Raw genomic sequence first — 17846 nt, forward strand, 5'->3', positions numbered from 1 at the left:
CACATGGTCGGATTATCCGGAAAACACGGTCCGATCAGACATTTTCCATCGGAATGTCCGACCGTGTGTACAAGGGCTAAGAGTAGATGTCCAGAGCACCCCACCCCTCCTTACATCAGATGTCAAGAGTCCCCCCATCTCCCCTATACATCACAGTGCACCCCCCGTTATCTTGTGCTGCTGCTGGGAAGAAACTGGGGGCAGCGCTGGGAATCAGGGTCTGCAGGAGAACCAGAGAAGGGCTGGAGTCAGCTGTCGGAGTCTGCTGAATGCTGAGACCAGGGGAGATGAGGGGGTGCTGCGGCTGCACAGAAAGCGCAGGACCTGTAGGAGGTGTTCTCTTCTGCCCACTGCTGAGATGGGGGGGGGGGGGGGGGGCAGAGACAAGCGTCTCCACAGCTGCACGGAGAAGATCAGGATCTGGCAGAGGAGTTCACCTCTCTGCTGCCGACTGCTGAGACAAGGTGGGGGCAGGGAGAAGGGGGGTTCCGCAGCAGCAGTAGACGGACGACGGCCATATTCAGCCAGCGGGCCTTGTGGGTTCAACGTGACAAAGTGACCTTAAAAAAAAGTAGGGATGCACCGAAATTTCGGCCACCGAAACATATCGGTCGAAATGGCATTTTCGGCAATTTCAAAAGAGAATAAAACAGAATAGAAAATAAAGGAAGAGAATAGAACAGAATAGAAAATAATAGAGTAGAAAATAAAAAATAGAACAGAATACGAAATAAAATAATAGAAAATTATAGAATAGGAAATAAAGGGATAGAATTGAAAATAAAGGAATAAAATAGAAATTAAAGCATAGAGTGGAATAGGAAATAATAGAGTAAAACAGAACACAATGGAATAGCAAATAAAAGAACAGAATAAAATAGAACAGAAAATAAAGGAATTGAATAGAATAAAAAAATAGAATAAGATAAAATAGAAAGAATATAACCATCTTCTGACCATAGAATACATTTGAATTAAAATAGAACAGAATAGAAAACATAAGCATAGAATAGAACAGAAAAAAAAATAATAGAATAGAATAAAACAGAAAAATATAATCATCTTCCGAAATTTTGAATAGAATACATTTGAATAAAATAGGAAAGAATAGAATAGAAAAGGAATTAACAGATAAGCATAAAATAGAATAGAATAGAAAAAATAATAGAATAGAATAGAAAGAATATAACTATATGACCATCTTCTGAAAAATTTGAATTTCAAATAGAATAAATTTTAATAGAGTAGAAAAGAACAGAATATAATAGAAAAGAAAAAAAATGAATCAAAAATACAAGAATAGAAAAAAATAGAATAGAAAAAATATCACCATCTTCCAAATTTCGAATTTTGAATAGAATAAATTTGATTTTGAATGGAATTTGAATCGATTTTAATTTGACAAATTGTCAAATTCTGAAAATTTTAATTTCGAAATCGAAAAAGGAATTAAATAATTTAAACAAATTTTGACTAAAGAAATTTATGTAAATATGAATTGAAATAAAACAAAACTATTTTTTTCATTCTGCACATGTGTAAGCCTAGTAACCCGTTTGTTTTCGATATGAGACTAGAATGCAAAAAAAATTAACAAAAGGACAATCGTTCGTCCGATATTTTTAAGGCATAACTAAACGCTCCAATGCTCATCTCCCCTCCAGCGATGTCTGTCTGCTCCCTCTCCAACACCAGCATCTTCTTCCGGATTGAGGGTCTTCGGAGGTCTTGATTAGCCAGACCGGGAAGATGTAATGCCCACACCTGGGCACATGAGCGTATTTGTCCTGAGATGATGTGTGCTAAGAATGTAAAGCAAACTAAGCATGTGCAGCTCAGTGTTCCTCGCGTACTAGGATGGGCTCTGCCATGAGCGGACATAAGTCCAAACCCAACTCAACTATCCCGCCAAGAAGCTGTCACTGCGGACAGCCAATCATAAGTGGTGAAGACATTCCCCGCTCAGGAGGGTTACAATTCATGTCCGACTAAGCTCATCCCTGCCCACAAATAATCCAGAACTGCTATGGGGGAATAGAGCGGGTGTAGAAATAGATCGGGCACCGCTTCTTTATACATAATCGATGGGCAGGAAGATAAAGGAATCACCCTCAATGGTGTGTGCATGGGACACAATCTACAATCATGACTGAATAATCTCTATTGATATGTCCTGTATAAACAATCATAAGACATGGGGTACTATCATCACTCTGATGGCCATTCTTCTTCACTAATTCTTCATGATGAACGGATGAGGGAGGATGAATGATGGATGAATCAAGGATGAATGAATGATGGATACATGGGGGATGAATGCATGATGAGTAAATAGGGATGAATAAATGATAAATGGGGGGATGAAAGAATGAAGGATAAATGGGGGGTGAATAATGGATAAATGGAAGGATGAATGAATGAATGATGGCTAAATGGGGGGGTGAATGAATGATGAATAAACGGGATGAATGAATGATAGATAAATTAATGATGGACAAATGGTGGGTGAATGAATGATGGATAAATGGGGGATGATTGAATGATGGATAAATGGGGGGATGAATGAATGAGGGATAAATGGGGGATAAATTAATGATGGATAAATGGGGGGGGTGAATGAATGAGGGACAAATGGAGGAATGAATGGTGTATAAATGGGGTATGGGTGAATGGTGGATAAATGGGGGGATGAATGAATGGTGGATAAATGGATGAATGAATGAATGGTGTATAAATGGGGGATGGGTGAATGGTGGATAAATGAATGCTAGATAAATGGGAGGTGAATGAATGATGGATAAATGGGGGATGAATGCATGATGAATACATGGGGGATGAATGAATGGTGGATAAATGGGGGATGAATGAATATTGGATAAATGGGGGGATGAATGAATGATGGATGAATGGGAGATTAATGCATTGTGGGTAAATAAAGATGAATGAATGATGGATACATGGGAGATGAATGAATGATGGATAACTGGGTGGTGAATGGATGATGGATCAATGGGGGATGAATGGATGATGGCTCAATGGGGGATGAATGAATGATGGATAAATAGGGGGATGAATGAATGGTGGATAAATGGGGATGAATGAATGATAGATAAATGGGGATGAATGAATGATGGATACATAGGAGATCAATTAATGATGGATAACTGGGGGATGAATGAATGATGGATCAATGGGGGGGGGGGGGGTGAATGAATGCTGGATAAATAGGGGGATGGGTGAATGATGGATATATGGGGGATGAATGACTGGTGGATAAATGGAGGATGAATGAATGATGGATAATGGGGATTAATGAATGATAGATAAATGGGGGTGAATGAATGATGGATAAATGGGGGTGAATGAATGATAGATAAATGAATTATGAATAAATGGGGACGAATGAATGATGTATTAATGGATACATGAATAAAGGATGAATGAAAGATCTTGTGTATTATACACGATCCTCCCGCACATCTTCTCCCCTCCGATGATCTGGTCTGTTGTCTCTACATGGACAGCACATGACAGCATCCTCCAGCAGGTCTAAGCTGTAAATACCACAACAACTCATCACACCAATCACCTACAGCCAAAGAAGTCATGTGATCAACTGTAATGGTCATGTGACCAATCGCGCTTCTCCGGTTACTATGGCTACCAGCGGCCATGACTCTTCGCATAGTATTGTGGGTAGTACATCCTCCAGTTAATGTTCAGTGGATGGAATAGAGCGGATCCGGGGGGACGGTGATCGGGGATGATGGGCTCTGCCGGACGCTTCCGGGAGGACGCCGGGCTGGAAGAGCGGATCGGGGAGCTACAACGCAGCTTGAGAGACTGGTGAGTGCTGGGCGGGGCCAAGGGACAGGGAGACTTGATCTGACCAACCGCAGGACGGCTCTGTACTGCCCGGTCCAGAGTCAGACTCATGAGGAGTGCTGGTTCAGGGTCCAGGCACCAAGGCATGCTGGGATCTCTGGATCTGTGACGGTTGAAGGCTGGGATCTCTGGATCTGTGACAGTTGAAGGCTGGGATCTCTGGATCTGTGACAGTTGAAGGCTGGGATCTCTGGTTCTGTGACAGTTGAAGGCTGGGATCTCTGATTCTGTGACAGTTGAAGGCTGGGATCTCTGGGTCTGTGACGGTTGAAGGCTGGGATCTCTGGATCTGTGACGGTTGAAGGCTGGGATCTCTGGGTCTGTGACAGTTGAAGGCTGGGATCTCTGGATCTGTGACGGTTGAAGGCTGGGATCTCTGGATCTGTGACGGTTGAAGGCTGGGATCTCTGGGTCTGTGACAGTTGAAGGCTGGGATCTCTGATTCTGCGACGGGTGAAGGCTGGGATCTCTGATTCTGCGACGGGTGAAGGCTGGGATCTCTGGGTCTGCGACGGGTGAAGGCTGGGATCTCTGATTCTGTGACGGTTGAAGGCTGGGATCTCTGGTTCCGTGACGGTTGAAAGCTGGGATCTCTGGTTCGGTGACGGGTGAAGGCTGGGATCTCTGGTTCGGTGACGGGTGAAATCTGGGATCTCTGGTTCGGTGACGGGTGAAATCTGGGATCTCTGGTTCGGTGACGGGTGAAATCTGGGATCTCTGGTTCGGTGATGGGTGAAATCTGGGATCTCTGGTTCGGTGACGGGTGAGGGCTGGGATCTCTGGTTCGGTGACGGGTGAGGGCTGGGATCTCTGGTTCGGTGACGGGTGAGGGCTGGGATCTCTGGTTCGGTGACGGGTGAGGGCTGGGATCTCTGGTTCGGTGACGGGTGAGGGCTGGGATCTCTGGTTCGGTGACGGGTGAGGGCTGGGATCTCTGGTTCGGTGACGGGTGAGGGCTGGGATCTCTGGTTCGGTGACGGGTGAGGGCTGGGATCTCTGGTTCGGTGACGGGTGAGGGCTGGGATCTCTGGTTCGGTGACGGGTGAGGGCTGGGATCTCTGGTTCGGTGACGGGTGAGGGCTGGGATCTCTGGTTCGGTGACGGGTGAGGGCTGGGATCTCTGGTTCGGTGACGGGTGAAGGCTGGAAACGCTGTGTCCTCTCGTTGCTCTTCAGTTTTAGGCATGCTGAGATCACAGATTCCCTACCAGCCGGAGGTTGTTGGTTTTTTCGCAGCTTTCCATAGGTGTATCACAAAACATACATAGACCTTTAGTTCTACATCTGGAAGCCCACGGGATGTGCAAGCCTGACACCTATTTAATGACATCCTATACAAGTTTCTGGTGGGGTGTATTGTGAGATTTAAAAATGAAAGAACACCCAGTGTTGTCCTTGTGTAGAAAAATATTATTAATACACATATAAGTCCACTTTTTGATAGTCCTATAGGACCCTGTGAAATACAATACTGTGTAATCGTCACACCATACCACATGCTCAAGTGTTCCCAGCTCCCAGTAGGACACTCACTCATCAGGTTATATTGCCTCACATTCTCATATTCAGCATAATGCACTTTATCTCTTTAGTAAATTCTCTCCACCATTGGGACTCTCCAGATCAAATTCCTCATATGCATAACAATTTTGGTCATAAGAAAGGGGGAAAAATACAAAGGAACTCCAATAGTGTAATATGTTAAACACCATTTATTTCCCACATTCCTCAAATTACACTCACAAGCCAACAAATCTTTATAGCCGTCATACTGTATAAAGTCGCTATAGTGACTGGAAAGACTTAGCCAGGTCGATGAACTCGGCGTGTCACCCGACCACTGCTCTGTCACTTCTGGTTGCCGTACAGCCGCATCTCGATGCGTTTCATCATCACGACCTTATCCAGGGATTGCAATCAGTATGAAGGCTACAAAGATTTTTTGGCTTGTGAGTGTAATTTGAAGCATATGGGAAATTCATTTTTTTGTTCTATTTTTATTTTTTTTTAACATTATTGGAGTTCCTTTTAGTTTTTTTTTCCCCTTTTTCTTATGAGCAAAATTTTTATGCATATAAGCAACTTGATCTGGAGAGTCCCAATGGTGGAGTAAATTTACTAAAGAGATAAAGCGCATTTTGCCGAACGTAAGAATGTGAGGCAATATAAGCTGGAAAGTAAGTGTCCTACTGGGAGCTGGTGACACTTGGGTAGGTGGTGTGAAGATTACACAGTATTGAGAAGATTTTCACAGGGTCCATTGGACTATCCACTAAAAGTGGATGTGACGGACCACCTGGCACCCAACCTGGGTGCCTCCGTCAAGATACAGCTTCCTACACACTGGAACCATGAACCTAGGCATTATACAGTATCTCACAAAAGTGAGTACACCCTCTCACATTTTTGTAAATATTTTATTATATCTTTTCATGTGACAACACTGAAGAAATTACATTTTGCTACAATGTAAAGTAGTGAGTGTACAGCTTGTATAACAGTGTAAATTTACTGTCCCTTCAAAATAACTCAACAAACAGCCATTAAAGAGGAAGTAAACCCTGATGGGTTTACTTCCTCTTTGATTCCCTGCAAAGGCAAAGCATAATGGACTACTATGCATCGCATAGTAGTCCATTATGTGTCACTTACCTGACACAGAAGCCAGCGAAGTCACCGCTGTCCCCTGTAATCCGACGCATCCATCTTCTCGGTGGGGTCTCGCAGCTCCGCCGCTGTCATTCAGCGAAGCCGCGATGACGTCACTCCCGCGAGTGCGCTCGGGAGCCGACACGCGCGGCATCTTCGTCATTGACGATGCCGCTCTCAGTGCACCTGCGCGCCGCTGTCTACGGCGCATGCGCCGTAGACAGTGGTGCCTGTCTTCGGGCAAATATCTCCTAAACCATATAGGTTTAGGAGATATTTCTTAGACCTACAGGTAAGCCTTAATCTAGGCTTACCTGTAGGTCAAAGTGGTTTGTAAGGGTTTACAACCACTTTAATGTCTAAATCGCTAGCAAAAAAAGCGAGTACACCCCTAAGTGAAAATGTCCAAATTGGGCCCAGTGTCAATATTTTGTGTGGCCACCATTATTTTTCAGCACTGCCTTAACCCTTTTGGGCATGGCGTTCACCACAGCTTCACAGGTTGCCACTGGAGTCCTCTTCCACTCCTCCATGACGACCTCACGGAGCTGGTGGATGTTAGAGACCTTGCGCTCCTCCACCTTCTGTTTGAGGATGCTCCACAGATGCTCAATAGGGTTTAGGTCTGGAGACATGCTTGGCAAGTCCATCACCTTTACCCTCAGCTTCTTTAGCAAGGCAGTAGTCATCTTGGAGGTGTGTTTGGGGTCGTTATCATGTTGGAATACTGCCCCGTGTCCCAGTCTCCGAAGGGAGGGGATCATGCTCCGCTTCAGTATGTCGCAGTACATGTTGGCATTCATGGTTCCCTCAATGAACTGTAGCTCCCCAGTGCCGGCAGCACTCATGCAGCCCCAGACCATGACACCCCCACCATCATGCTTGACTGTAGGCAAGACACAAGTGTCTTTGAACTCCTCACCTGGTTGCCACCACACACGCTTGACACCATCTGAACCAAATAAGCTTATCTTGGTCCCATCAGACCACAGCACATAGTTCCAGTAATCCATGTCCTTAGTCTGCTTGTCTTCAGCAAACTGTTTGCAGGCTTTCTTGTGCATCATCTTTAGAACAGGCTTCCTTCTGGGATGACAGCCATGCAGACCAACTTGATGCAGCGTGCGGCTTATGGTCTGAGCAATGACAGGCTGACCCCCCCCCACCCCTTCAACCTCTGCAGCAATGCTGGCAGCACTTATACGTCTATAATAAGGCTTACCTGTAGGTAAAAAGAATATCTCCTACCGGGGCGAGATTTGTGGTATGGCTCAGTGTACCAGGCATACTCCTGGAGAACGACTTTGGCCTCTATAGCGTGGCGGAGGGGTCCCCGTAACGAGAGAGGCGCCCCATTATGGAGCAGCGGGGAGAATTCATTGGATTATGCAGATGTTTTGGAGGATTCTCTTTCTTTGCGCTGTAGGTCAATGTACCACCTGTGATATGTCGTATATCTCACCTGTCACTACACTGGTTTATGTCTATTTTATCAGTCTAATGTAACCATGGAAAGTTGTGTACCTTATCTCTCTGCCCTTTCAATAAAGAACAAAAAAAAAAAAAAAAAGAATATCTCCTAAACCTGCACAATTTAGGAGATATTGACCCTGCATGCAGCCGCTGACATCAGTGGCCCATTCGCTCCGCAGGTCTGGTGTATCTTGTCTAAACGGGGGGATCCCGAATGCATGCACGGGAGTGAAGTCATCGCAAAGGGAGTGAAGTCATCGCAGCTCTTGCCACTCGAGCCAGTGATCCTGGAAGAAATGACGAGGGAACATGTCGGCTCCCTCAGCGGTGACTCGGTGCCGCTGCAGGGCTTCGTTCTGAGGTAAGTATTTCATAATGTGCTGGTATCCGATGCATACTAGCTCATTATGCTATTGTCTTGCAGGTTTTTTTTTTTTTCCTCCACAGTTTGCTACCGTTTTAATTTGTTAAACTGACCTCATTTGCAGACCGAAGATCATCCCTTTGAACGCTAAAAGAACAGAAGGATACAATGTTTATTTTTATCTCTCTTTCAGCGCTGAGCAATGTTGTTGATCAACATTGCCGCCTGCTGTTTATTTTTTTTATTTTTTTTTACAGCTGTGAGCAGGAGAACTGCTCTGCGCTTGTTACATGAATTGTGGAAATGCTGGATTAAAGCGGAGTTCTACCCAAAAGTGGAATTTTTGCTTTAAGTCCTCCTCCCCGGCTCCTTTTTGTAAAAGGGAGATTTTGGGGAGGAGGGGGGAGCAGGTACCCGATCTTGACAGGTACCTGCTCCAACTTCTGTTCAGGTCGCCTAGGTGATCAGACGTGGAAGCTCTATCTCCTGTTTTCTGGGACATATGACAGGTCCTAGAAGACTTTGGAACCAGTCACAGAGCACAACGCCACTCGCGCATACGCAGTGGGCATCCGGCTGTGAAGCCACAAGCTGTCATAGCCAGGTGTCCATAGTAGAGATGCCGGAGCTGCGAGAGAGGGCTCGGGGAGAACACAGCGCGGTTAAGTGCACCGCTAGATCATGGGACCAGTGAGTGGATGTTTTATTAAAAAATCAGCAGCTACACTTTTTGTACCTGACTCTTAATAAACAAAAATTTGACTAGAACTCTGCTTTAAGATCGCGAGGGGTGTTGAATCGAGATCACAATTTTTTAACAATTAATCATGCTTCTCTAATAGATTCTGTGCCAACAACTAGCAAATGTCTGCCCAAACCAGAACAGGGAATATATTACGGACAATGCTAAAGAAGTGTGTGCAGGAGAGAAGTGCAGAAGGGTTATGACGGTGGATAGTATTTGCAGAGGAACAGCACAGTAGGTATTGCAGAGGGTAGGACTGTGGACTTTATGTGCAGGAGAGGTGTGCGTAGAGTATGAGAGAGGACTGTTTGTCTAGAAGAGGAGCGTGCTGGGTATGACAGCGGGCAGTTTTTGCAGGAGAGCAGTGCAGAGGATATGAGAGGGGGCAGTATTTTGCAGGAGAGGATTGCAGAGGATATGAGGGGGCAGTATCTGCAGGAGAGCAGAGTATATGAGAAGGGACAGTATCTACAGGAGAAGAGTGCAGAGGATATGAGAGGGGACAGTATCTACATGAGAGGAGTGCAGAGGATATGAGAGGGGACAGTATCTACATGAGAGGAGTGCAGAGGATATGATATGAGAGGGGACAGTATCTACAGGATAGCAGTGCATAGGATATGAGAGGGGGAGTATCTGCAGGAGAGGAGAGCAGAGGATATGAGAGGGGGCAGTATCTGCAGGAGAGGAGTGCAGAGGATAGGAGAAGGGGCAGTATCTGCAGGGGAGGAGTGCAGAGGATATGAGAGGGGGCAGTATCTGCAGGAGAGGAGTGCAGAGGATATGAGAGTGGGCAGTATCTGCAGGAGAGGAGTGCAGAGGATATGAGGGAGCCATATCTGCAGGAGAGAAGTACAGAGGATATGAGAGGGGACAGTATTTGCAGGAGAGGATTGCAGAGGATATGAGGGGGCAGTATCTGCAGGAGAGCAGACTATATGAGAGGGGACAGTATCTACAGGAGAAGAGTGCAGAGGATATGAGAGGGGACAGTATCTACGAGAGGAGTGCAGAGGATATGAGAGGGGACAGTATCTACATGAGAGGAGTGCAGAGGATATGATATGAGAGGGGACAGTATCTACAGGATAGCAGTGCATAGGATATGAGAGGGGGAGTATCTGCAGGAGAGGAGTGCAGAGGATATGAGAGGGGACAGTATCTACAGGAGATGAGTGCAAAGGATATGAGATGGGGTAGTATCTACAGGAGAGGAGTGCAGAGGATATGAGAGGGGGCAGTTTCTGCAGGAGGAGTACAGAGGCTATGAGAGGGGGCAGAATCTTCAGGAGAGGAGTGCAAAGGATATGAAAGTAGACCTTATCTGCAGGAGAGATGAGTGCAGGATGTATGACAGCAGCCAGTATGTACAGCAAATAAGTGCTAACAGCATTTACAGAAAGCAGTGTATTCAAGAGAGGAGTGCAGAGGGTATGCCAATGTTTGGGAGAAGGATTGGAGGGAGAAGGCTATGACCACATACAGCTTGTACAGTTGTGCTCATAAGTTTACATACCCTGGCAGAATTTATGATTTCTTGGCCATTTTTCAGAGAATATGAATAACACAAAAACCTTTCATTCCCTCATGGTTAGTGTTTGGCTGAAGCCATTTATTATCAACTGTGTTTACTCTTTTTAAATCATAATGACAACAGAAACTACCCAAATGACCCTGATCAAAAGTTTACATACCCCTGTTCTCAATACTGTGTATCACCCCTTTTAACATCTTTTGTGGTATTTGTGGTTGAGGCTCTTTATGACTTTGTGGCAGAAGGTTTGAGGCTTGTCTCTGTGCTGTTTGGTGTATTGTAAGCGGGATACTTTGTGACATTTACGTAGTAATGGCTTTTTTCTGGTGATTCGACCACGCAGCCCATCTTTCTTCAAGTGCTTCCTTATTGCTCATCTGGAAACAGCCTCACCACATGTTTCCAGAGAGTCCTGTATTTCACCTGAAGGTATTTGTGGGTTTTTCTTTGAACCCTGAACAATTTTCCTGGCAGTTATGGCTGAAATCTTAGTTGGCCTACCTGATCATGGTTTGGTTTCAACAGAACCCCTTATTTTCCACTTCTTAATTAGAGTTTGAACACTGCTGATTGGCATTCTCAATTCCTTGTATATATTTTTTTTATTCTTTTTCCTGTTTTATACAGTTCAACTAACTTTTCCCGCAGATCCTTTGACAATTCTTTTGCTTTCCCCATCACTCAGAATCCAGAAACTTCAGTGCAGCACTGGATGAAAGATGCAAGGGTCTGTCAGGAGTCCAGAAACGCATTGACCTTTTTACACACACACACACACACACACACACACACACACACTTCAAGCAAACGGATCACAGGTGAGGATGGTTACATTTTAATAGCCATTCAAACCCCTTTGTGTCAACTTGTGTACATGGTATCGGGCCAAAATCACCAGGGTATGTAAACTTTTTTGATCAGGGTCATTTGGGTAGTTTCTGTTGTCTTTAAGATTTAAAAAGAGTAAACACAGTTGATTGATAATAAATGGCTTTAGCCAAACACTAACCATGAGGGAAAGAAACGTTTTTGTGTTATCATTCATATTCTCTGAAAAATGGCCAAGAAATCATAAATTCAGCCAGGGTATGTAAACTTATGAGCACAACTGTACAGAGATGGGTATATACTCACACAGTGGGTGTGAAACCTTCAGTGCCCTTCTCTTTTTATACAGGACTGAATATAGGAAGGATACCTTTTGTTTCCTGGAAGGTCCAACTCTCTACTGATAAAGGGTACTGGGAGCAGGAAAGACGCACGGGTGTGCTGAGGGTGGAGGCAAGATCACACATGTGAAGGAGACACTTAGGGGCATATTTATCAAGCCATGAATGTGACTTTCCCCAGATATTCATTGATCACTGTCAAAACACATGGATCAGGAAGATTCACCCGCAGTGAACCTGTTGAATGTACGTGTCCATGCACACTGGACTTAAAAAAATCATTGCTTCTACAGGAGTTTTGTGTTCTGCCTGTAGTGGCAGCTCAGTGTTATCCTATGTGTCCATGCACATTAGGATGCTTATATGCTGCTTTATCAATAATTGCCTAAGCTTTAGTACTAGATATGATAGGATAGAGGTCTTAATATTAAGAATTGTATATATATATTTTTTTTCTTTTAATAAGTTTATTTTCATATTTCTTGTTTAAATCACAGTGAGATAAAAAGGTTGGAACTGGAGAAGAAGCTGTTTCAGTACAACACATCTGATGCACACATGTAAGTACAGCTGATGCCCTTGAAATGTTTCCTTCTATCAGTAAGATCAGCTGAAATGGAACTTAACCCCCAGAAATGCTTCCCTCCACCCTCCAGTGACGTGGCGATTACATTCCTTGCCCCTGTCATTGTCTCCCTGGCCACTTTTGGGTGCCCAGTTTTTGGCCTCTTACATTGATTAGTGGGAGAATGATGTCATCCCGCACATGTGTACAAGAGTCAGTCGTTCCAGCTCAGTGTACATTGCATGTCTTCTCTGCAGCAAAGAGGTGCCCATGCAGAGTTTTGTTTACTACTTAAAGTGGAGATAAATGTATCTTTTCTTTATTGTTCCTCTGTTTCTGGCACTGGCCTCTTCTGCTGGGTGGTGGTGTTCTGCCATATAGCGTCCGGCCATTGGATACATGGGTGGTTAAGGCGCAGTACACAGCAGACACTATCCAATGGGGGGCACAATGTGATAGTTCACCGTTCTGTGGTCATCTTGTCTGGCACATGATGATGTCACTCCTTTACACGCACAGGAGTTGGTCATCCTGGTACACGGGGACCATGCTGGCAGTGAAAGCTGAACTGTGCATGGGCAGCTTAGTTTACATGCCACAGAAGACGGCGAATAGGTAGGTGTATTTTATGAGACTTTGCATGTCATATCTACAATAAAGGGCCTGTCTGAATGCAGTAATCGATAGCTGGACTTTAGTCCTGCTTTATGCTTAGTTCTCTTTAAAGTGATATTAAAGTCTTTTTTCTTCTTTGTTTAAAAATAACAAACTTGTCATACTTACCCCCTCTGTGCAGTGGTTTTGCACAGAGCAGCCCTGATCCTCCTCTTCATTTGGTCCCTCGCCGGTGCTGCCATATAGCGTCCGGCCATCGGATACTGTCCGCCCCGTACTGCGCAGGCGCAGCACGGAACAGAAGGAGATTCGGAAAATCTCTGAAGATGAACGGCGCCTGCGCCATGAGTGGAGGTGCTAGCCTCACCATCCAAGCGGACATAGGACTGCAAATATTAGAGGGCCCCTCGCGGGTCCTGCGCTGGTCACAGCAGAGGGCTCTGAAGAAATGGCACAGGCGGTCGATCCTTCAGAGCACATGCACTGATAATGTCATCAGTGGCACCTACAGTAAATATCTCCTAAACGGCGCACGTTTAGGAGATATTTTACAGTACCTATAGGTACAAACAATCAAGGGAAGTTTTCTTCCTCTTTAAGGTAGAAAATGTTTATGTATCAGTATCGCCCCCCTCATTCCATTTATACTTACCTGAGCCCTCATTCGATCCTGTTCTGTTCCAATCTGTAGTGGCTCTGAGGCAGGGAGAGCCATTTGCTCCTGCTGCTGCTATCAGTCAAATAATCCTGTGACAGGAGGGCAGGGCCAAGCTGTGCTGTCTGTGTCTATGAATGCAGACAGCGCAGCTCAGGATGGAGCCTGCATGAGTGCCCCCAGAGCAGGTGGAACTCAGAAGGGGAAAGGAGCCAAGAGTGCCAGCGCGGGACCCGAGAAGAGGAGAATAAGACTTTACAATCACGTTAAAGAACATTCTGTACACAGTACAGCGGTCTCCCTCGTGTTTTTTCCATTTCTGGTCAAATGTTTTTAGCCTATAATGTTAGGACCATTCACATCTTGCTGCCTCTCTGAAAAAGCAATCTGCCAAATGCAATAAGGGTATAATATTTGCAGCAGCATGTGTACAGCCCTGAGTGACCACATGTGCTTCCTTCATTGGCTTGCCTGGGTTGGTAAAACTGTGACTAAACTGCCCCTTAACCGCCCATGTAACAAGGCTTTAAAGGGTTAGTTCACCTTTTACCAAAAAAAACCTGCCCATGCAGGTAGGGGGCGCCTGTAGACAAAAACAAACTGTGCAGCTTTGACTAAAGTTAAAGTGATTGTAAAGTCTCGTTTAAAAAAATAAAATAACAACAACGTTCTATTTACCTCCTCTGTTGCAGTGTTTTGTGTTGTTGGGCCATCACATTTAATTATGGGAAATGTTATGCAATCACCAGGCTTTGAAGTACAGTGCCTAGTGATAAAATACGTCCCTCTAATTAATGTGTATGAACCTGGAAAGTTGATTCTTGGAGGTATATTACGCAGTAAATTACCTTTCTCTTTCGTTCATTGACGGACCCAGCTCCTTTAATTCTTGACCTTAGGGTTATCGTGCCAATCCAGGATTGGACTAGGCAGAACATGTAAAAACTTTTAGTCCTTCTAGCCATAACCCCTCACCCTGCTTCCTGCAGCTCAGTTTTTTTCTGCCTAGTGTAGGAGAAAGACCTGGTTCCCTGAGGGGGCCATTGGTCCTGGGATTTTTTTCATTTTTTTCTATGAATTTTTTGATCCTGTGATTTACTATCAACAGCCGGCTGGGTGACAAGCTGGATAATATAAATCAGGGATATGCAATTAGCGGACCTCCAGCTGTTGCAGAACTACAAGTCCCATGAGGCATAGCAAGACCCTCACAGCCACAAGCATGACACCCAGAGGCAGAGGCATGATGGGATTTGTAGTTTTGCAACAGCTGGAGGTCCGCTAATTGCATATCCCTGCTATAGATCCTTGTAGTCTCCCCAGCCTGGCCATCGAGTGTGAGCAGGCCCTAGCTATGTGCTGGGTCGGCCACGACATGCCCCTTCTGCTCCAGGGGCAGCCGGTGAGCTATATGCTCTGGGGCACACATATGACCGGGCTACTGCTGTCCATGTCACAGTGTGCCGTGGCCAGCAGCCACCCAGTACTGCTTGGGTGATGGGTCTGTGGTGGAATGCGTCCAGCAATCCCGACAGGAAGGGTAAGTATGGCTCTCCCTGCCTCGCAGGATAGAGCAGCTGGGCGTTCCCTGAGAGGTCGACTAGGGGGTCTCTCACTCTCCCTTTCCTCTCTCCCTATCCATCATTCCCTCCTCCCCCTGCTGGGGCCGCTGTGTGACTGGGCATGAGGTGTGGTGTATGTACCTAGGCTGAGGGTCCTCTGGGGAGGGGGGGGGGGCTCTGAGCTTTGGCAGGGTTGCGCTGGCTGTTATGGTCCATTTTTATGTCCCTTTTTACTGCTCTGTGAGGTGCCTGAGTAAATTTACCTCAGGAGATCCCACCACCATATTGCTGAGGCAGCGCCCATTTTCCTCTAGCCTTGTGAAGTGTATGGCTGTTAGCCATTTTCTAGAAGGTTCGGCGGCCATTTTCTTGGTGTTTTTTTTTACCAAGGACGGCTGGCGGCCATGTTCTTGTAGCCTCAGTGCGTTTTTACCTCTAGCGCTGGTTCTGTGTACCTCAGAACAGCATGGTTCACTCTGAACACTTTGTGACTGAAACAGGGCAGAGCAGTCAGCGGCAGCACAGCGCAGCACTTGGTCATGGTGGCGAGTCCTGTGGAGGGGCCCCTCAGTCTGTGAGCAGCTAGGAGGGTGGGATTTGTGTACCCCACTTAAGTTGTGGCAGGCAAGTGAGAGTCAGCATGGTGTCAGAAGCTGGCGCTTCTTCCTCAGACATCCCTGGTGACTGGCGGCCCCTGTTCTGACGTGTCAGAGGATGCGGACCAGGACCGTTCGGACAGTGAAAATGACTCTGTGTCCGGGTTAGCACAGGAAAAAGCGCCAGTGGGAGCATTTATCACTGTGGTGCGGGATACCCTGAAAATACAGGATGCAGCAGGAACCTCTGCTGAGGTGGCGGTCCATTCTGGGTCCCGCAAACTGGCCCGCACACCTAAGGTGTTTCCGTATTTGACTGACTTATTTTGATAAGTTCATCTACAAGGAATGGGGAAGTCCGCAGCGGGCCTTTTCAGTCCCAAGAAGAATGGCAGTGTGTTACCCCTTTGAGGAGAGCCTCCTGAAAAAATGGACATCTCCTCCGGTCGTTGACCCCTCGGTATCCAGGTTAAATAAAGTAACCACGAGTCCGGTAGAAGGGACTCCTGCCTTCAAGGATCCTGCCAACAGGAGTGCCGAAGCAATGGCCTGGTCCATGTTTACGGTAGTAGGGTCAGCGGTACGACCTGTGCTGGCCATGGCCTTGGTGTCGCAGACTTTTACTGAATGGGCAAAACTGTTGGGCTGTGAATTGGTGAAGCAACAGTCTCCCCTGTCTGCGTAGAACTGGCAGACCAGTTGGTGCATGGCCTTAAGTATTTCAGTGATGCGGCCCTGGATACGCCCCCCCGGTCTCTAGAGGATCAGTATCAGCAGTGGTGCTACGTGCCTGCGGACCAGGTATCTAAAAATGCTCTGGCGGATTTGCCCTTCCAAGGCGAGAGGCTTTTTGGAGCTTCGCTGGATGACATTATTAAAAAATTTTACCGGTGGGAAGAGCACGTTGCTCCCACAGTCTAGGAAGGGTAAGGAGCCAAGCCGTAGGCAAGGGCCCTCTTTTTCCACTCAGAAACGGCTTTTTCGCCCGGGTTGACAGGTAAGTGTTCCCAGTCTGACGAGGCACCTGCTGAAGGACAAAAGCGTCCCTGGTTTCGCAAGCCAAACAAGTCTGCGAACAAAAATGTTACCACACAATGCTTTGCCCCACCCAACTCTCAGGTGGGGGTCGTCTTCAGGAGTTTGCAGCCCGGTGGACCTCTCTACTGTCCGACCAGTGGGTTTGCGAACTGGTTCCTTTGGGATACAAGAAAGAGAGTTTCTTTCTTGTCCACCAAACAGATTTTTTCCCTCCAACCTACCTCTACTTCCAGTTCGTCGGGAAGCCCTGTTTGGGGCAGTACGGGACCTGCTACTGCGCGGGGTGATAGTGCCTATACTGACGCTGTAAAGGTTTCAGGGATTCTACTCCAATCTGTTTGTAGTCCCCCAAAAAGGAAGGGGTACGTCCAATCCTGGACTTGAAGGCCCTCAACAGCTTTGTGAAAGTGCAAAGGTTCAGGATGCAATCAGATCCCTCCGTGGTCGCTGCACTCCATCAGGGGGACTTCCTGGTGTCCCTGGATATCCAGGACGTGTATTTACATGCACCCATATGCCTCAGGCATCAGAGGTTTCTGCGATTTGCAGTCAGGGAAGAGCACTATCAGTTTGTGGCTCTCCCTTTTGGCCTGGCGTCAACACCCCGAGTCTTTACCAAAGTGTTAGCTACAATTCTGGCGCTGTTAAGGCAACGTGAGATCGCAAATGTGGGTTACCTAGACGATCTCCTTCTGAGAGAAGCTTCCACCTCAGAATTAAAGAAGGATGTAGCGATCACCATGCAGACTCTCCGGGAGTTTGGTTGGGTGCTGAACCTAAAGAAGTCTGTGTTAGTGCTTAGTGCTTAGACCTGTTATGGTCCATTTTTATGTCCCTTTTTACTGCTCTGTGAGGTGCCTGAGTAAATTTACCTCAGGAGATCCCACCACCATATTGCTGAGGCAGCGCCCATTTTCCTCTAGCCTTGTGAAGTGTATGGCTGTTAGCCATTTTCTAGAAGGTTCGGCGGCCATTTTCTTGGTGTTTTTTTTTACCA

General features: G+C 46.2%; 1 protein-coding gene across 2 annotated transcripts in view; it reads left to right on the forward strand.

Moving 5' to 3' along the window:
• Positions 1–3655: 3655 nt before the first annotated feature.
• The window catches only part of KIZ (kizuna centrosomal protein), a 286874-nt gene continuing 272683 nt past the window's right edge, over positions 3656–17846 (forward strand). For both annotated transcript variants that reach the window (XM_077486023.1, XM_077486024.1), the window contains exons 1-2: positions 3656–3846; positions 12316–12378. In XM_077486023.1, coding sequence (XP_077342149.1) covers positions 3764–3846; positions 12316–12378 — 146 coding nt within the window. In that variant the 5' untranslated portion in view covers positions 3656–3763. The remainder of the gene's footprint in view (positions 3847–12315; positions 12379–17846) is intronic.

The sequence above is a fragment of the Lithobates pipiens genome, unplaced genomic scaffold, assembly GCF_037356315.1.
Source record: "Lithobates pipiens isolate NorthernLeopardFrog02 unplaced genomic scaffold, aLitPip1_a1.2 Scaffold_18, whole genome shotgun sequence".
Classification (NCBI taxonomy): Eukaryota; Metazoa; Chordata; class Amphibia; order Anura; family Ranidae; genus Lithobates; species Lithobates pipiens.